This window comes from Dunckerocampus dactyliophorus, chromosome 2 (assembly GCF_027744805.1).
Source record: "Dunckerocampus dactyliophorus isolate RoL2022-P2 chromosome 2, RoL_Ddac_1.1, whole genome shotgun sequence".
NCBI lineage: Eukaryota > Metazoa > Chordata > Actinopteri > Syngnathiformes > Syngnathidae > Dunckerocampus > Dunckerocampus dactyliophorus.
Window position 1 is genome coordinate 9,138,734 of NC_072820.1, and position 21,267 is coordinate 9,160,000.

The 21,267-nt window shown below is 39.3% G+C and overlaps 3 protein-coding genes across 7 annotated transcripts in view; all 3 read right to left on the reverse strand.

Moving 5' to 3' along the window:
• LOC129173733 (homer protein homolog 3-like) overlaps positions 1–2,129 on the reverse strand; it is a 29,405-nt gene extending 27,276 nt beyond the window's left edge. For all 3 annotated transcript variants that reach the window (XM_054764831.1, XM_054764826.1, XM_054764840.1), the window contains exons 1-2: positions 1,863–2,129; positions 1,739–1,787 (exon numbers count right to left, since the gene is read on the reverse strand). In XM_054764831.1, the coding sequence (XP_054620806.1) occupies positions 1,739–1,761 (23 nt within the window). In that variant the 5' untranslated portion in view covers positions 1,762–1,787; positions 1,863–2,129. The remainder of the gene's footprint in view (positions 1–1,738; positions 1,788–1,862) is intronic.
• A 1,761-nt stretch (positions 2,130–3,890) lies between these two features.
• Positions 3,891–14,435, reverse strand: LOC129173707 (ceramide synthase 2-like). Of its 2 annotated transcripts, XM_054764824.1 has the most exons (11): positions 14,292–14,435; positions 13,629–13,799; positions 10,151–10,268; positions 9,688–9,806; positions 9,549–9,606; positions 9,399–9,449; positions 8,009–8,101; positions 6,715–6,843; positions 6,529–6,638; positions 5,632–5,785; positions 3,892–4,273 (listed from the first exon to the last, which is right to left on the reverse strand). In XM_054764824.1, the coding sequence occupies exons 2-11, from the start codon at positions 13,793–13,795 to the stop codon at positions 4,073–4,075; spliced, it is 1,200 nt and encodes a 399-aa protein (XP_054620799.1). In that variant the 5' UTR covers positions 13,796–13,799; positions 14,292–14,435; the 3' UTR covers positions 3,892–4,072. The 2 variants fall into 2 exon arrangements, with proteins under 2 accessions (XP_054620800.1, XP_054620799.1); XM_054764825.1 differs by lacking the exons at positions 13,629–13,799; positions 14,292–14,435 and adding an exon at positions 12,724–13,370 and having other exon boundaries at positions 3,891–4,273.
• Positions 14,436–17,926: 3,491 nt separating this feature from the next.
• The window catches only part of LOC129177918 (cortexin-1), a 7,852-nt gene continuing 4,511 nt past the window's right edge, over positions 17,927–21,267 (reverse strand). For both annotated transcript variants that reach the window (XM_054769536.1, XM_054769534.1), the window contains exon 2: positions 17,927–19,138. In XM_054769536.1, coding sequence (XP_054625511.1) covers positions 18,778–19,053 — 276 coding nt within the window. In that variant the 5' untranslated portion in view covers positions 19,054–19,138 and the 3' untranslated portion in view covers positions 17,927–18,777. The remainder of the gene's footprint in view (positions 19,139–21,267) is intronic.

A 21,267-nucleotide genomic window follows, 5' to 3' on the forward strand; every position in this document is an offset into this window, starting at 1 on the left:
ACACAATGCTGAATCTCAACTCTGTGTCCCCAACGTCCTGCCCGTCTCTCTTTCAGGTCTCCTAAGGAACACGTTTAAAACATGAGTCTTATTTATGTCTTAAATGGCTTCTTTACTCTTATTTTGTCTACTACATTGGGTAATACAAGTGTAAAGATTACTATTGGGTGTTATTTCATGTCTAAAGGCCTCTAATCATGTTAAAAAAAAACATTTAGAAGGTTGTAAACAGGTTTTCGAAGCTCTAACACTGAAAATATTCCATTTATCAATAAGGAATCCTACTCTGCCGAAATTCACTTGTCACAGTTGGGTCTGGAACCACTTAGCCGTGATAAACGAGGCATTACTGTATAACAATGCGAGCCATTACAGAATCGGGGATGAATACCGTTATTACTGCAACAGCAAACCCACTTAGCCCTTTATCTTCCAATACATCATCTCCAAACAACTCTAAACCTATACACTACAGAATCATCTGGAACGGTTACGAATCAATATTTATCATAGACATCAAAAATGAAATAAAATACAGCACACTCACCACTCACTCATAAGCACTGGTCTGGAAGACTTCCAGTGGAAGTGGTGAACAAACCCTTTCTGAGGCTGACTTAGACATCAGCTATACACATAATTGTACCTATTTGTTGATATATTGCACACATAACAATGAACAACACCGTGTCTGTCTCCTTTCTTTGTGTCAGAACAGGATCAATTAGGCACTGCGCTGTTCATCAGATAATGCCTTCAAGCGCACTGGTAACTTTGGCAACAATCAGAGGACGGAAAAATGCTGATGTCACTGAACTGAATCTGAAATCTGACTGGTCAAAGAAACAACCCCATTTTATAGTGTTTAAGTGACATGGGCCAGCACTACTGATTCTGAAGGCCCTGGCAGATTACACTGACATGGCAACGCAAAGAAGCTAGAACCTGATTGGACAAAAAAATCTAACATACACGTATTGGAAGCAGTGCAGCCAAGAGACACGCTACAAAATGAAGATAATAGACTTGTACAAATACTAGAATGTACTAGAGAGTGTGTACATTTAAATCAGTGATTCTGACAGTTTTTGGGCCGGCAGAGAAGGCTTTGCTGGCCCTGGCAGCACACCACTGATTTCTTACAAAAAAAGGGCAACATACTGTATTAGCAATTTTTTCCCCCTCACTTGATATTTTTCTATTTAGTGACCCTGGCACACAGAGGTTCTCCATAAAGTAAATTCATTAAAAAAAGAAAAAGAAAGAATTTGATCACACTTTTTTCTGCTATATAACTCTAGCACTGGACCCTCGGCAGATGAAAGTGGCTTCCAAGGGTCTTAAGGGAGGTCTTAAAGCATAACAAAGCAAGACAGCGACTGAGTGGACGTTCCAGGCTGCACCTCAGGAATTAGTGAAGCCATTCATCCTACAGCACTTGACCCTCACAGCTCAGCTTTTCTTAAGCTTTTATAACCGCAGTTTTACAAAAAAAAATGTATATTAGTGAGCCATATGAACACATGCAAGTAATTCTATCTAAGTGATGTTTTCATGACGATCAAAGGACGAAACAAAACATGCTGTTTGTCAATGGACAGCGTGTCACGAATGTACCACTTATCGATTGCAGATGTTTAAGAAGCAGTCACACGTTGAAATAGTGATCCCTCTAATGTGAACAATGTGAAATGTGGCGTTCAAACACCGAAGCCGGGAAGAAAAAATAAGATCTTACCTTTCTCTGTGATGAGGAAACATCTTACAAAGTGTTTGAGGCTTGTTCTCTAAACACAAGAATGTTAAGTTAATTTTCTCTCACTTTCCGCTGTCAAAGTCATTACTAGTTTTCCGTAACTCACCCCATGTCGTTATGGTAGCTAATGATTCCGCTGTGGCTGCACTTTGCAAAGATGTAAAGAATCTTTCTGCTCTATTGTCCAGGAGAATAGTAACAAAGAGGGTAGTGGGTCACTGCTGCGGCACCCTGCTGTTACACCTAAGTGTTAAAGGAGAAAGTGAGCATTTTGCACAAAAGAAGCCTCCTTCTCCCTCTCTTTTGTTTCCAAGGTCCGTCTTGTTGCACAGAGCTCGGTGGTCTGCTCTGAACTTGGCATGCTCCAGCTTACTCATCCAGTGTGCAGCTCACTCTCATCAGTCTGCAGTAACGCCACCCTGTGGCAGCGGCAAGAGGTGCAGATTGTCACCCAATTCTGCCCTCTAGTGAGCAAACAAACACCAGGCAGGTTCAAATCATCCTAATGCAGTACAAATTAGTAAACTATCTGACTACCGGGGTTTAAGAGTTCTCTTGTCTTGATCTACAGGCAATCAGTGAGTAAAATTTAAACCGATCAGCTTCCACTGCTCAAACCTCCAGTAGTCTTTATTCTCCAATCTGATAAGAGAGAAGAGAAAAAGTCATATGAAGCATATAATAGATGTATTCATAAGGTGTTTCCCTGGTTATTGTTTAGGCAACAGTGATTTACGAGAACGCAAAGAACACAAGCATTTTGGCAAACAGAAGTCCGGCTGGGAGCCATCTTGTACGTGTACCGTAGTTTAACATATCATGACACTTCTATTATTTTAGGATGGATTAGACTGGGGCGAATGGTTGTTACACTAAGTTTTGTTAAAAATAAATACGCCGGTCAATCACACTTCACCTCATGTTAAATTATTACATTCTATAGATTCCCTTTTTAATTGAACTACTGTACTAAAGTAGATTTAAAAAATATTGTAATTTAGTGAGGTGAGCCTGTGGTTACATTTTCGCAAAAAAAAAAACAGTACCACCGTCCTTGGGTGGCTTCGAACCACTAATCTTTCTGATGATGGCTGAATGCCTTAACCCGATTGCGCCACAGAGACCCTTCCTGGAGATGGGGAAAAATGTATGCATTTATAGAAACTAATAAGGACGATTTCAGCAGTGCATTGCTTGAATTTTCAGTGTTCAGCATTCTCTGACTGAATGATAGATAGATAAAGTCTGTTTTTTGTTTTCATCGGGTCAGTTTGGATATTGTGCATTTTGTCGAAAAAGAAACAATATGCTAACAAGATATAGTGGTCCCTCGTTTATCGCGTGGATAGGTTCCCAAAATAGCCCGCAATAAGTGAAATCCGTGAAGTGGTCAACTTTATTTGATTACAATTATTATTTATGTTTTAAGGCTGTAAAAACCCTCACATTACTCTTTTTTCAGACAGGCATTAACATTTTCTCGCATTTCTCTCTCGTTTAAACACTCTTATTTCGTTTGAATTTTAATGAGCAATCTACTAGGTTAGGCACAAGAAATTATTAAGTGACTCAACCTTGGTCACTCCTCTGACCGTGCCTTGTCTTGGCGCCGTCCGGCTGTAGCGTTTTTGTATCCTTGTTAAAAGATATTGCTCCTGTCGTCCTCCTCCTCCTCGTCCTACTCCTTGAACCGAAGATTCTTTTAGGCGGTTAGCTTGTTCTTCTTCTTCTATTCATTGGCAGTTAACAAGCAGCTCACGCAGTTAGCGAGTTTGCTAGCAAATATCAACTATTGAGACATTGATTGACAATGGTCTATAGCCAATCAGGACGCAGAACACAATGGGCGGGTTCTCCCTTAGCCAGTAAGGACTGTTGTGGCTCTATATTTAGCCGGCTATTGTCTAATTGTGGGTTCCTAATATGCTCCGACAGGCACTAAACACATACTGAGACGCGGTGGAGCCACATATCTGTTTTGTTATTAGCTCAGCAAAATGTTACAAATGTTACCTTTTGAGTTTCTATCCTGAATTACATCTTTTTTGTGTGTGAGTGTACAGTACGGTCTCATTACGTATACTGAACAAACTTAATGCTGTGCGTAGTTTGCGGTTTAAAAAGACATACATGGCAAGAAAATAGACAAAAGGTGACTTTATTTTCAACATGAAATCTCACTAAATCATATTTGAAATGCGTTCATGATCCAAACTACAGTACATACGCATTAAAGAACAACCTATGTCTCTTGGGCTGTATAACAGTGTCTTTTGTTGCTGCCTTCCCCTGTATTTTAAAAATGAAACAAAGTCCTTACTGAGCTTTACGCATATTATCGGCAATTGAGGCTCTGTGGTTGGTCAGATTGTTGAGGACGCAGCTGTTACTCAATGGGGGTAGTTTGTAGTTCTGAGTATCTTTACTCGTCTTCTGATAATAATCTCCTTCTTGGACTTCTTCTCCTCTGTCCACCTCCAAGTCAGTGTCTTCATCGCTGCGTTCATCTTTTTCCAACTGAAGGCAAAACACAGAAAGTTGTGAGCATGCTTTGCTTGTACAGTAGATCCCGCCTACTTGCGGGTTGGCATGCACGGATGCGTCCATTATTCTTATTTATTCAACGTAACCCCCTGCGAATAGTGACAGTCTACTCTGGGGGTGTCCAAAGTGCGGCCCGGGGGCCATTTATGGCCCGCGACTGCTTTTTTACTGGCCCTCGGCACATTCTAAAAATACGATTAAAGAATATAATTTAAAAAACAGCAAAAATGGGAAAAAAGCAGTAATTTTACAAGAATAAAGACAAAACATTAAGGGAGTAAAGTCATTATATTAACAGAAAAAAACAGCATCAAGTTGAAATATTACAGGAAAAAAGTTGTAATATAAGAAACAAACCAAACAAAGAATTAAGTTGAAATTTTAGGAAAATTAGGTTGGGTAAATGCTATGATGTTATGATAATAAAGTCCAAATATTAAGAGAATAAGTCATATTAGTATGAGGAGAAAAAAAACATAGAATGTAGAATGTTGATATATTTGTAAAATAAATTTAAAAAACAGTCAAAAAGAACAGTTCAAAATACTAATAATATTATCACTGATAAAATAAATAAATATATTTTATATGTGTAAATATATACAGTATATACATTAAAAAAAGTATTTTGTTTGTGTTTTTTTTTTTTTTTTTTAACTGTAAAGGCGGCCCCCGCATCTTTTGATTTTTCAGTACGCGGCCCTCAGTGGAAATACAGGGTCAGGCAAAATGATCTGACACATTTGTAGGTTAAATAAAAGGCAAATGAAGTAAAGAAACAAAAAAGTGTTTTTATTTTTGAAAAGTACATATAATGCCATTTTTTTCATATAATGCCATTTTGCTTTGTTTCTTTATAATGCCATTGTTTTTCGTGTCTTTTTCAGTTGCTGCCATGAATTGGACTGGTGAGCATCGCGCTTTCATTGTGGAAACGTTTATCAAAACAAACGAATCTGTAACTGCAACACAACGAGCGTTCTGTTTGCACTTCAATCCTGGTAGACATGATCCCGTACCAGCTCAAAACACCATCTTGTTATGGGTTACCAACGTCAGAGCTACTGGATCTGCATTGAGTGTGTGGACAATAATGGATCCCATTTGACTTGATTTAATTTTTAAAACATAATGAAACAGAATGGCATTATATGTACTTTTCAAAAATAAAAACACTTTCTTGTTTCTTTATTTTATTTGCCTTTTATTTAACCTACAAATGTGTCACATCATTTTGCTTGACCCTGTAGTTTGGACACATCTGGTCTACTCTATAGAGCTTTTCTACTTTCATTTAAGAAACATATCATACAGTGTGCGGTGAGTCTCACCTTTCCTTTCAAGAATTTATAAACCATTCGTAAGATTAAACCAGCCCAGAAGACATGAAGCGCTTGCAGCACCATTAAGAGCAAGTTAAAACAGTAGTAGCCAGCAAAGGGTTGGAACATCTCCATGGACAGTACAAGGGTGGTATGGATGATCCTGGAAATAACCACAGAACAACATTTTCATGTATGAAGTAGTTAGTTAGAGCAGTGTTTCCCAACCTTTATTCAGCCAAGGCACATGTTTTACATTCAAAAGAGGATCACAGCACACCGCCGAGCGTGCCATGACTTATTCCGTTGCAGGAATGAGAACAGGTTACTATAAAGGTGAATTATATACCTTCTGCAGTCTAGTGGAAGAGCATTTCATAGTTCTGCCTGTCACTATGCATCGCTTGCATAGCTGGATGAACAAAGATACATTAGTTGTAGTACATAAATTGATTATCCAACTAATCGACAACAATTTCCGTGTTTCATTCATTGTTTTTTGATTTAAAAATGTAAATATCATCTGATTTGAGCCTCTCAAATGTGAATATTTTTTAATTTACTGGGTCAGCCGTGAAAGCAGGCCTGTTATCTTTGTGTTTTAGGCTAACAAGATACTCACACACATCTGTGGAAAACAGTGATCGACACGTTTGCCTCTTTTCTCATATGTGGCAAACCAAACCACTGTTTGCGTTTGGTTCACATTGATTTGGGTCTAACCGATTACTCGATGAATCAAAACGACAACCTTCAGATTAATCAGAAAATAATCGTTAGTTGCAGACCTGAAATTAAGTGCAATTAGATAAGGCATGCCTGATGATATCTTACGACACATCGTGCTGCGGCACAGTGGTTGGGAATCACAGAGTTAGATACCTCAAATAGGGAAAATGTACTTACTTGCTGGGAAAAATCACCAATCGAGTTAAAAGGAAGACAACAGTAAAGACCACAAACAGTGTGTCGCATACTTTCCTCCACCCAGAGCCGTAGTTAAACATTTTGGCAGACTGCAAAAAATCAGAGAGAATATGAACTCAAGTACACGATCACTAGTTATATATGTTGTCAAATAATGCATATTACCTCTAGTAGGATATCAGACGAGTCATGAAGAAGCATGACCAAGGTGCCGATACGGATGTAGTTGGCACAATAGGAGAAACTAAGAAGAAAGATGGTGGCCAAATGGTGGACCACTTGTTCTTTAAAATCCTGGCAAATAAAGTAGACATGAAGAACACTGGTGTTGGTTGAAGGTACAACATAAACAACAATAGATGAAATACATCCACACTTGATTCTTAGGGTTGGGCATCGTTTTCAATTTGAACGATTCCGGTTCTGCTTCTGATTCCTCATTTGATTTTTAACGATCCTCGATTCCGATGCTTTTCAGAGGCAGGGTGGCATGTTGCATGGTTTAAATGAGGGTGCTAACCGGAGTTCTTTTTGGATGGATTGCCTGAGGCTATTTTCAAGCATATGAAACCATTCAACTTGAATATAAATGTTATAAAGTTTCTTTTTACAGGAGTACACTTTCACAAAAGATGTTTCCTTTTGAAACGCAGTATAGTTTGTTTGCTGCCTCGATGTTGGTGTAAGCTATATCTTATGACACCCTTATTTTGTGAACACAGGTAGACAGGATTTAGATGAAAGCGCTCTTATTTTGAAGGCTGGAAGTGTGTTGTGTGAGTTGAGAAGGTGCCTTGACTGATGCGAACAGAGGCGTACTGTGCACATGAATAAACTTGCCTAGACATACAGTAGCTGTAGCGCCCGTTCTTTATTATCAGCTAGCATGCTGAAACCCTGGGTTGCATTGGCATGAGACAGACGTCATTTATTGTTTGACTTCCCAGATTCTGACTGCTTAGAAGAAACCCGACGTAGCGCATCAAAGACAAGGTACTCTGTTATTTCTACACCAGGAACGCGCGAGCATTAATCATGTTGATCGTTCCCTCCTTTGCATGATATCATTGTGTTGCAAATGTCGCCCTGAGCCAACGACTCTTTTTTTAGGAAGTTAAGCCAAACTTTTTAGCAGCTTCTTCTTTGCTGGTGCTCGCCAGCTTCTTCTTCATTGGTGTTTGCAGCTATTTCTTCTGGTCGGTGAAGTCCATCCATCCATTTTCTGTGCCGCTTATCCTAATTAGGGTCGCGGGGGTATGCTGGAGCCTACTTCGGGCTAGAGGCGGGGTACACCCTGGACTGGTTGCCAGCCAATGGCAGTAGTCGGCGGAGTGCGCATCAAATCTAGGAATCAAAATAAAAACATTTGAACGATCCCGGGAGGATTGGAATGTTAGTCCCAGTTCTCATAGATGCTCGAGACTCGGTGCCCAACCCTATTAACTATAATACATTACACCTTCCTCTTGATGTCTACAGAGATGCGGAGCAGCAAGGAGCCATAAAAGCCAAGCTCCAGCATGTAGTACCAGTAATGAACTCTCTGCATGGGCTGTGGAGGAAGCAAAATTAAACATAATTTAACATTGGCTGAGTCCTCTTTCGACCTGTGATTCCCAAGCACTGTGGCGCGCTACATTACCTCCTATAAACCATGCACCTGGCGGCTCTAAGAGACTCAGCAATTACTTGAATAGAGGCATTAATTGGAGCATTTACTGTATGGTCCAGACCTCAGCGTGATAGGTGAAGTTCAGCAAAGTAGGACTCCTTCTTTATTAATGGAACATTTTCGGAGTTAGAGCATAGATAAAAGGTTTATGACCATCTAAATACGTTTTTTAAGATCATTAGAGCGCCTCTAGACATGAAATAACACCCATATAGTCACCTTTACACCTATATTACCCAACATAGTAGATATAATCCAAGAAAAGAAGTAATTTAAGACATAAATAAAACTTATGGTTACGGCCATAACAGTAGCCCGTGTTATTATTATGGTTATAATTATTATGTTATTATTAATGTGCCTGTTGTAAAAATCTGTATTAGTTGTATTTTTTACTGATATGCTGTAATATGATTTATTAATTCATGTATTTTTTAAAAACAGCAATCATGTTAAACCATGAATTTTGAATGACAACGAAAATTCCTTCCAAAAGGTCCGATGAAAACCAAGGCAATTTTTCCCATAGGAAATAATGTAAATCCAAGCAATCCATTCCAGACACCCATAATTAGGAACAAAATGCATTTTATAGAGAATAATTATAGTTTTATATGTAGAAAACAATGTGAAATAATTATAAATGATGACTTGATGGAACGTGTTGTTGCAGACTTCCCATACATCCTGGCAATATTGAATTCAATAGTGTTTCTCACTATTTTATCAAATTGCTGGCACTCGAAACTTTCTTTGGCCTCATGGCGGGTTATTTAGCCTTCACACTCAATAATGCACAGACCGTGAGTCAGCAACACGTAGGGCGCTTGATTCCTTGGAGCGATACAGTATCGGGCAAACGGACAACACATTACTGAGCTTCCTCCAAATTTCACACTGTCCGTTTCTCTGTTTGCTTCATTTCTGTGTCTATGAACATTGGGCTGCTCTGACATTTCCAAAAAGCTCCAGGTTTGTGCTTTGTCAATATGCATTTTGGCAGATTTCCGTATTGTCTAATATTTACAAACGCAAGAACTACACTGTAAAACTTGGTACATAATTGTCTTGTAGTTTGTTACGTGCAATAATGTATGAAAAACTAAAACCAGGCCGTACCAAACCCAAGGCTTTACTGTATATTGGCCATGTTGATAACAGATTGTATTGTTCTGACCTGAACTGGATATTGCCTCCAACATTCCCTGAGGTCCCAAAACCAGGGTGCCTATAGACAAACCACATTAGTAATAACAACAATTAAAAAAAATATCCATTAGTAGTGAAGAATATTTGCTTTGCTACAAAACAATACTAGAAAACGTACATCAACCAAGCAGGTCAGGCCAGCAATGAAGGCTACGAGGTAGAAAAAGAACCTCCAACTAAAGAAATAAATGTGAAAATCTGTCAAATTCATCTATAAAAGACAACAGTGAATTGAAGGGGAAAAAGAAAACTCTTACGCAGCCTCCCCAAACTTCCTGGTTTGACACGGCCTGTCCTGCTGTCTACGAAGTCGGAACCAGGTCTCAATTTGTCTCTGGCTTTTGCCGCACAGGAACATTAAATTAACAACATCGCCCTGAAAAAACAACACAGGGGAGCATTAGCATGTGAGTCCAGCCCTAAATAATTACAAGAGATTATGTCTTTCGTGAAAACATCATCAAGTGTATGCTTAATATTGGATCTATTGGATCCCAGTCCATTGTTCAGGTGTACCTAAGTGTCTGATAAGTGCACAATAAGTTTCATCCTGATTCAGGTAGCATAAAATACAAACTACACGGTCTTTATGGTTTTGTGCAGGTGTACCAGATGTTGTGACACTTGAATGAACACTGAGTACCATACATTTACTTCTCATAGTAAAAAAGTAACAATTGAGAAGACAACGCCTATGATAGGCCGATTACTGAGACTAACCTGTGTCGGTCTTCTGCTTTGTTGCGTGTAAAAGGACTCCAGCTTTGGGGAAGGCTCTGCAGTCATTTGTAATCTATTCCTAACCCCTAAACATCTGCCCAAGGGTGGGGCAAAGAACCTGAGGGCAGGAAAAACAAAACACATGCGATGACATAACACAAAGACTGTGGGTGAGATAGGGCCTGTTATGTTTACAAACGTGTGTGCTTACAGGCAAACGGCTACAAACGGAAATTTCTGGCTAAATTCTAGTCTCGTGACATCTCCTTTACTTCAGAACTACTACTAATTGTTTAAATACTGTGCCGCTCGCAAGTCAGTGAGCAAACGATAGGTATTTACGGATCAGATGCGCAACTTAGAAGATGCACAACTTAAAAGATAGCGCCTTTTGTTTGAACCTGCCCATTTTTCATGTGAGCAAAAGTATTGAAGCATGAGGCTGACAGGTTTGTTTTGTAGCCCAGGTGTGTCCTCTTATGGTTCATTACTTTCTGTAAATTTCGGTGTATAAGCCGCACCCACTAAATTTAGGGATAAAAACAGATTTGGTCATATATAAGCCGCACCGGTGTATAAGCCGCACTTGTCCGCGTCATAAAGTGGCATATTGTGGCGCATACGAGTCCATGAAGAATTTTCTTTAGCAGGAGCCAATCACGAGCTGTCAGTGCACTCACAACGAGCTTGTCAACCCATCGGAAGTCAGCGGAGGTCAGTATAAATACCAGTATAACAACAAAACAGTCTGACTCACAGTGTCATCTTTCAAAGGACACTACTACTAATAGCACTGAATTAATCAAACAGCAACTTAATACTCAAAAGGTATAGTTGGAAATATACAAACATGTCCCAATATGAGTTTAACATAAAAAAAAACATTTTTAAGTTTTCCCATAAGGCATTGCGTCTGAGCAACGCATTCATTGTGGTGCTGCAATGACACCAGCTTCCCTCTGAGCTTTGGGCTCCGGGTCGTGTGGCTCCCTGTGGTGGAGAGAAGCAGCATTGCAGCGCCATTTTCTACGCTTTCTATGCTCCTATGGTTTTCTCAAACAAGATGCATTATGGGAACACTTTAAAATGTTGTTTCTGTCATATTAAACTCGTATTAATGCATGTTTCTACATTTCTGAGGTATAACGTATTAGTGTTAGTTGCTGTGTGATGAGTTTATGTTGTTTGGAAGATGAAACCGTGAGTCAGACCGTTATACTGGGTAATGACCTCCTGCAATTTTCAATGGGTTGACAAGTTCATCATGAGTTTTTTCATTGCTCATGATTGGATCATGTCAAATAAAGATTTGACTGGTCTTCATGGACTTGTAAGCACCACAATATGTCACTTTATGACATGGACACAAGAACAAATCTGCTTTTTCTCTAAATTTAGTGGCTGCGGCTTATACACCGGAATTTACGGTAAGTAAATAGGACACACCTGGGCTACAAAACACACCAGTCTCGTGTCAGTCTCATGTTTCAATACTTTTGCTCACATGAAAAATGGGCAGGTTAAAAAAAAAGTTGCTATCTTCTAAGTTTTGCATCCGATCCAGGCGTAAATGCCTGGAAATAAAAGCTGAAATGTTGCTCTCGGCTCTCATCTTCATCTTCTGTTTTCCGTCTACAGTAAGGGTGCCCACGGCGTTGATTGCGCGTGTCACCCACGTCATAAACGTGACTTTGTAGCTGTTATAGAAATGTGTGTTTTCTGCACTTTTGATTGTTACAATGTTATTTCATGATTCACTGGAAAATGTGCCTATTCCTGAAACCTTTTTAATATGTTGCCTCGACTTCGGCTGCATTGTCTTTTGCATAATCATTTTCATTTCTTGTGTATCTGTAATGTAAGATAGCAAACGCTAACTGGACGTAATACATGAACGGTATGTATAATGAATGCTACGTAGATATTTTGACTGACATACAACTCAGGTTATATGTAATTATCTTCATTGCCATATTGAATTTCATTATGAATTATTTAATTATATCAACTATTTTAATTACCATGTCAACTTTGAAACTGTGAATGTGAAATACTAATCATTAGTATTGACTATAGTAGTTTCAAAGTTTTCCTTTTTTAGGTTTTATAGATACTGTAGATAATTTTGACTTGTAACTTGCATGCTGAAAAAGTGTTAGCACCCCTGATATAGTACATGTACAATGTGCATTAATGCTCATATTTATAAATATACTCAATATATATGTTCTATGATTATAGTAGCAGGTACAGCAGTGGTCCCCAACCTTTTTGTACCCACGGTCCGGCGCGTGTTCCCACAAATCTCCGCGGACCGGGGGGGGGGTCGTATAGCGATCAAATTTATCTCATATAGTATTTATTGTGCAAAACTTCGACAGGAACAATATCAACTTAAAAGCACAAAGTGAATACAGACCCACTATAAGCTTGGAGTTTGTTTTTCAGAGAGAAGATTACAGCGCCGCTGCTTGATGTGTGTGCTAACAGGCAGTGTGCTAGCATGAATTAACTTGAAGCTGTGCACAGAACAAATATCCACAATAGCACTCGATAACGTCATCAAACTTTACCTTTAAGCATTCCCACAGAGTATCAGCATTCGGGAGCAAATATGAAGTGAAAGAAACACGATAAAAATACAGTGTAGTTGACCATCTGTGCAGAGTGGGAGAAGGCTAGCGAACGTACAATGGTGCGTTCAAGGACTGTCAAACAAAGTGGACACTCGCCATAAACAACATAAACATGCAAAAACTTCAAACTATATTATTTTTTGAATAAAATAATGGCCCACATTTCTAAAATTGCCATGCATTTACTTAAAATTTTATTTAGTTATTTACAAATGCATTTTTTTTGTGTGTGTATTTCTTTTATAATTGCGCCTGAAAGGTTTCCTCGGCCCAGTGCGGCCCGCCCACGGACCGGCCCGGTGGTTGGGGACCCCTTTTCTTTGGCAGCTTTGGAGCTTTGGGACTTAGTCATTTTAAAAGTACCTTGCAGGCTGAAAAAGTGTTAACACCCCTAGTCTACAGCAAAAATAAATACATTGACTTCACTATTCCAATACTTCTGGAGGGCACTGTGTGTTGTACTTTTGGAGATGCAGTATATGTAACATAAAACGGCACTGAGAAAGCAAGCAGGATTACATATACAGTACTAACTATGTATGTAATGGGCGAGACAGGCACAGCCTCTCTTGTTCTGGTCCCCGAAGGTTTCCTCCCCTGATGATAACAAAGCCTGTTCTGACAAAACACCTGCTCACCGCCCTGCAGCTCATCCTCCAGTACACACCCTAGGTGCTCCGTCCCAATCAGGAAACAACGCATGACGTTTTAAGACAAGTATTTGTTTGATGATAACCTCATGCGAGGAGAATGTAAGCAATGGTTTTTCCTTCGGGTTCCGTGTACAGTTCAGTGGTAAGCCGGCAATGCATTAAACACCAGTTAAGTAACCCACAAAGTACCTCTCAAACACATAACGCAGGAGCACAAAGCCCAAAGCGAGGGGCAACGCTACTAGGAGGTCTCGGGGTAGAGGTCGCTCGGAGTCGGCCAGCTGATTCATGTCGTTCCAGGTCACACCTGGAGGAAGCCAGTAGTCCTGCCTCCACAAATCAGGCAGCAAATCCATTTGGCTGTCGAAGGAGATTGTATTTATTATTAATTACATTTGTAGTTAACATGACAATGTATTATATTATTATATTGTATATTTGGCACAAAGGCAAACAACGAGGGCCTGTGGACATATTATTTATGGCAGACAAACAACAACAACGTGATAATAAGATAAGATAACTTTTTAAGATAACTAATTGTTTGCCTTACAGCAAAACAGTAAAAAATACCAATAAAAGGTTACAAATTCATAGGATTAAGTATTTGGGTTAAGTAAAATAATACATATATTATTATACATATACATATATATAATAATACATGGTATATATGGTGGTATATATATATATATATATATATATATATATATATATATATATATATATATATATATATATAATACACCAACTGAAAGCAGCATAGAGACAAAAGTTTAAAAATGTATAATTTTCCTGCACAAACAAAGTTGCATTTGCATTTGCACGTTTTGCGTACAAATTGCAACTCACCTGCGTGTGATGTCCGATACTGCTCAGTTGTTAGGACAGATGGATAAAATCCACACAGTCAACTCCTGTCGGCAGCCTTCTTTCGTGTGCGTGTGTGTGGCTGCTGCTGCTGCCTGTCCCAATAACCACCCACCTCACGTCATGTCGGCGCAGACAGGAAGTGGACAACTTTTCATTTAAAAATAAAACAGAGTTTACGCTTGAACCTTGGGTTATCACATGACAACCAAATGGATTGCGGGAAAAGTGAAACCTGTATAAATTGTCTCTAATAACGTCTACAATAATCTCGAAGGAAAATCGGTAATTGTTATCTTGCTACGACTTCAGTGACGTGACCAAAGAGTCACTATTAAAAATAAATGTTTTACGCCTCAGTGTGTTTTATTTGGTGCTTTTATTACAATTGTGAATCACATACTGAAATGTCAAATTAGCATGCCGCAAATTAGATAAGTAATAAACACGACATGTAGGAAGTTGTATAAATAATGCATGACTAAACCCCAAGCCCAGTTCATGCTTCTGTGTTTTAACAAGTCGATAGTGGTCCGTCAGGAAGTAAGAAGAAACAAAACAAAGGCAGGAAGCACTGTACCTACTGTACTGTATATCATCACATTTTTTCATAGATAGTATATTTTGATGATTTCTCATGCCTTAAAGACACAGATTTTCCTCATACTGTGCCATTCTCCCCTCAGCTAATGGTATCTGCCACCAGAAGAGATAGCGACTGTGGCCTGTGTTTGGATAACATCACCATTGTCATGCAAATAAGCGTATCTTTGTCATTATACGCAGGTGTGCCAGGCATGAGGTCAACGCCATCCTACTTGCAGAACATTCCGTGTGTGTGTTGGTGTGTGAGCACTTGAAAACCATTTGCGTGTGTGTCGATGGAGGCTGTGGTCTGTGTTGTTCGTGGCTGTTTTACAAGGGAACAGGAAATAAAGGCATTTGGTTTTGCATATTCAGGTAGCAAGCGCCGTGCTGGCCTGCGTGCACGTCAGCAGAGTGTGAAACAGCCGCTGACAGATTGGATTGAAATGATATGAAAGCCTTCTTGTAAAATTATAGCAATCCTAACGCGCGTAATTCCTGCTGTGCATGTGATTTCCGGGATTTGGCCTTGCTTGCATATGTGGGTGGAGAGTGTTTTGTTTGTGATCACCCAGGGATGGGAACTATGGAAGAAGCCTCTGTTAGAGGCAAATTGTCCGAAGGCACTGAAGCTCAACTCTGTTAATTTGCCACACTAATGAGGGGTGGCCTTTTTTTTACACTCCAAAACACTCGTGGCTACCAGATACACAACAGAGAGCTATCTGCTTGCACGTTTGATGCACAGTTTAGTGCATAAGTGCCCTTATTAAAGTCATAGTTGTTTGAAAACAACAAGAAAGTTGGATTTAGTAACTGTAGTGTCAGTACTGCTTGTTAGACATTATACAGGAAGTTCATTTTATTTATACAGAGCCAGTTCCCTACACATGTTATCTCAAGAAGCAGGTCTAGATCCACGATTGTCGTACATTCAAGAAAACAACAGAACACCACATCAGCAAGCACTTTGGCGACGGAGGCAAGGAAAAACGCCTTTGAAGTAAACACAGACGTACGTGTGTGGGAATTTTTGATCACGTTAATCCAAAAGGTGTTTGAAAAGGTGTTTGACGGGGTTGAGGTCAAGGTCAGGTTCTTCCACGTCACGCTCATCCGAGCATGCCTTCGTGGAACTTGCTTTGTGCACCGGCGCAGAAAAGAGGCTTTCCCACATGTGTTGGCTGGCAGGGTGAAATGTGGAGCTAAGGGGTCCAAACCTTTACCCCCGAGGGCCACAGCCGAAAAGGTGAAGGATGCGGAGGCCACTTCGATACATTTTGTGCGTTAAAGATCATCTAATCCAGAGGTCACCAACATTTTTTCTTGCGAGAGCTACTTTTAGAAAATGAAAATGGCCACGAGCTACTCATTTTTGTAGAAATGATTTTCATAGCTTATTTCAACCCAAACAAATCAAATATGCTTGTTTTACCAAAACATTCACAAAATGCTGGTTTCCACAACTCACATTTTATGTTTCATAATACTTTTCTTTCTAGTGTTCTCACATTATTAACTGAAAACCTGAATGAAAAGCAGGCCTGCGGACGCCTCATGTGGTCGTGGGGGGCTACGTGGTGCCCGCGGGCACTGTGTTGGTGACCCCTGATCTAATCTATATGCTAAGCTACCTGAATAAAACCACCACATCTTAGCTTTGTGTTATAACTGACAAAGTGTAATATAATGAATAATAATATATTATATTATTATTAATAATGAATTTATTTTATTTTTTACAATATGCCGAGGGGCACTAAAAAAAGGCCAAAAATGGCCCCCGGTCGTACTTTGGACACCCCTGCTTTGAGAAGTCCGTAAAATACACGTATATATTTAAACAAATAAACATGTATAATACATATCAAGTATCAATATACTGTATGTATGCAGTATATATACCCTTTAAAAGCCGGTATGTTGTCATAACTCCATCCATCCATTTTTATGTCGCTAGTCACTCGTTTTATATTTTATTCTACATATTCTTGATTTTTTTTTTTTTACTCATGTTTTCTATTTCATGAGCGGTTCCTGGACTTGTAGTTCCGAAGATGTCCAGAGGAGGTCACAATTTCCCTTCGCTTCCTGTGGGTGAGTTATTAGAGAATTGAACCGTACAGTACGGTGTGGATCCCAAGTCTGATCCATATTCTGTTATCTACAGACAGTAGATAACAGAATAGAGCCAAATGTTAAACATTTGATGTGATGGTAAGTGTTAGAATAACTAGAGCTAATCATGACTGAGCTCATTTCCAGTGCTTCAGTGGTGCCCATGTGTGGCCCAGCGGCAGTTCATCTTTTTCATCGGCTCTCGGCATCTTGTAAAAACAAAATGAATTAATTATTAATGAGACACTATAAATTATACTCATTTTCTTTTTTGCCTATAACACAAAGCTAATATGTAGATGTTTTATGCAGATGGCGTAGCACGTATTGACCTAGAGTACATAGGATTTGTTTTAACATCTTTAATGCACAAAATGTATCAAAGTAGCCCCCGCATCCTTTAATTTTTCTAGAAAAAGTTCAGACACTCCTGCTGTACGTGTCCAATTGTAACTGCCCGCACCGGGGCTTGGACACAGGACCTTCGTAATGGGAGGCGAGAGCGCTGACCACACGGCCAAAAGCCTAGACTGTCGACCGCGTGTTCAGCGCAGTTCTTAAGGCAGAAGGAGTGAGGTTTACCAGCGTACACTTGTACAGCCTCACAGGCTGGCATCCGTTACACAATGTCGCAGGAGGGCCAGGTTGCCCACCAGAGGATATATTTCATTTGGGGCTGATGTTCTCAGTCTGCGAGAGCTGATCTTTATGAATTGCCGGGCTGTGTCTTTTTACGAGCCTCCGATTCATTATTTGGTGGATTTCTTATGCTTCAAACCTTGTTAATATTGACTTGAGAACACGACAACGTGGCATTAAAGTTGATGTCTTTGCAGTTGTAGGTTGTGTTTGCTGGACGTCTGTTTTCATGAAATAAACAGAAAGCTAGTCAACTTCCAGGAAAAAGCACACGCCCACACATACGGCACATACGGTTTGTTCAGTATTTCTTACTAAACACATTTTATTCATCATTAGAATTATAAACTCCCTAAAAACACCTGTCAGGGTCACATTGCATAGGGCTTTAGAGGACAATAAGGGGCGGGAGGGTTTACAAAAAGTGTCAAAAAGCAGCAGTGACATCTTTCTACAGGCACTATTGAACATATTCAGCTGGTGCACTCTTTCAGGACTGAAGGCAAAGAGGATTAGAGGAGCATCACCGTGCAACAACTTGCATTAGGTACGCCAGCACAGTCTAATGACATCCATATGAGAACTCTATAGAAAATGTGTCGTTACTAAGATAATAATGCAGTGCTGTGATCCAATATGTTGATAATTAGCTATGAGAGAGATGTTAATCCTAGAAACAGCTCTCAGTATAGTATGATGCAGTGCAGAGTTGTACAGCACTAAACATAATAAACATATTTCTCCCTAACAGTGGAAACATATTACTTATGTTTTCATAACAACGGGCCTCCACCGTGGGAATTACAGGCCTCTTAAAGGGACTAGCAAATGACAAACGACAAACAAATGGAAGATACAAAATCAGCTCTTTAGAAAACTCCATCAATACTACAGGCTTTGGTCAAATACAGTTTTACCTGAGGATCACCTGAACAATTCACACAGAATCTACAGTAGGTTTCAGTGTAAAATCAAACATTTTGGTTCAGCTGCACAGAGAAAAACATGTTCCAAATTGATATCAATGAACGCAATGACATGATAAACAGGACTCCAAATGGGATCTACATTTTTGAATTCCTTACACTTACAGCTTCCCCCTTTGTGTCCCACCCAACTGTGGTCGTCACACCAGTGCATAATCAAACTGCCCTTTGTCCAGACCCTCCTTGTGGTCAGTCCACGATGACGCCGGCATGCTGCTGTAAGGGTCTAACAGGATACGCACGCAGCGAACCAGCAGGAAGAGTAACAGGAGCACCAGGAGGCCCACAAAGCACAAGGCCGTGCCCTGGTCAGGGTGTCCCGCCATTGGCTGCAGCACTGTCGGGGCCCTGGCGAAGCTTGGCGGAGCCGGAGAGGAGAGGTCATAATCCACAACCCAGTAGTTGGTGTTGCTCATCTTGTCGGTTTTATTTACTGAAGTTGTTTTATTCACAAATACTGCACAGTGTCATGGCTCTGCGTGCCGATCCTGGGGAATATGTCTGCCAAGCAAGAGGGAGATGACATCATGAAACGGCCCACAAGAGGGCAAATTGCTCCACCAGGAATAACAAAGCAATTAGGAACACAACCTGAGATGATCAGCAAGCTGGGGCATGCACACAGAAGACGCCAGGCCAACAATAATCATTCCAAGCACTTTAAAGCTTCTGCACAAAGACGTTTTATAGTTAATATTTACATTTGTTAGTTGTTAGAATTTGTTTTTGTGGCACTTCAGAGAATGCTTCAGCATTTAAAGGACTTGTATTGTTTTGGTGCTGTTACACTGGAGTTAGAAGTGCAGGATGGAGGCGGGGGCTCTTTATTTCCACACACTCCCTGAAAAAAAAAAAAATCCAACATACTATGCATCGATCAGTGCAACAGATGGCATTGTTTTTATTCTTTAACACTTATCCATCCATCCACTTTCTATACTGCTGATTCTGTTTAGGGTCACAGGTGAGCTGGAGCCTATCCCAGCCGACACTCACATTCTATTGTGAGTGGGAACCGAACACACCCTGACTGCTGTGACTTTCTAAGACTTAGTTTAATTTTAATACAGAGCAATACATTCATGTGTGTAAATAAGCATATCTCACAGTTCTTCCATTTCCTTAATGTGTATTTGAGTAACTTCCTGCTCTGTGGCTCTCTCTCCTCGCCAGAAGGTGCTATTTTTCCTAATACGTATTTTATATTTAATACAGTAGCGATTTAATTTGGAAAAAAGTCACACGTATGGTGAGCAGCCCAGTCCAGCTCACCTGTGACCTCGAACAGGATAAACCGCAAAAAATGACTGAATGAATACAGTATAAGTATATGTGTATTATAATTCCTATTGTGGTTTTTTTTTTCAGTATTTTCCTTAGTAACTCCGTGTGTCATGTGGCTCTTTGTCAATGGGCGGGCCCTACACCATACGGCGCTATTGACCTTTTTCTAATACGTATATTTTATATGCAACACAAAGCATATATTGCAAATAAACGTGTCTGTAGTTCCTGTAGTGTTATGCTTAATTCTCCCTTCACTATTATTCATATTGTCTAATGTATAATGCAGGGGTGTCCAAAGTGCGGCCCGCGGCTGTGATTTTATCGGCCTGCAGCACACTCTAAAAATGTAATTTAACAAGGAAAAATAAAAAAACAGCATCAGCAAAAATGGGAAAATCAATCAAAAGTCAAAATATTAAGAGAAGTGTTGTCATCTAGCAAAGAAAATAATTTCACGAGAATAAAGTAATTGTATGAGGAAAAATGTAATTTTACTAGCATGAAGTTGAAATTATAAAGAACTTTTTTTTTTAAGTTGTAATTTTTGGAGACTTGGGTTGGGGGAAAATGTATAACATGGGAATAAAGTGAAAATATTACACGATAATATACAAGAAAGTTGAAATATTCGGAAAATTATACAAAAGTCAAGATATTGAGAAAAAAAAGGTTTTCTAATGAGAAAAAAGTTTGCAATTTTACGAGAATAAACGTATAATATGAGGAAAAATATCATTTTAGTAACAATGTTGAAATAAAGAAAAAATACATTGTTTTAAAAGATTAAATTATATCTTTATAATTATAATTTATTACGTTATAAAGTGGAAATAATATAATAATACTGTATAAAGTTATAAAGTTATAATTATAAGAAAATTAGAGGACAGCTGAAATGAAATAGTTGGAAAATAAATTTTTAAAAACCGAGCAGAAATGGAAAAAACAGCTGTAATTTTACGGGAATAAAGTAAAAATATTAAGAAAAAAAGTCATAATCTAATAAAGTACAAAAGTTGCAATTTTAAACTCGTATTATGTCATTTTTAGTAGCATTTCACCTATCTTACAAAGGTGAAATGCAGCTTCTTAGCATATCTCTATGTGTTATCAAAAAAAAATATCAAATTGTGTCTTGCATCCTTTTCATTTTTCAATATGCGGCCCTCGCTAGAAAAAGTTTGGACACCCCTGGTATAATAAGTAAAGCGGGATGCTAATACGAGTCAAAGATCTTCTATATGACAGGAGCGTTCTGAGGTTTTTGAGGACCAACAAAAACACTAGTGAAATACATCAACGTATGCGTCAGAAGCACTCTGCACTCTTTGAAGACTGACTGC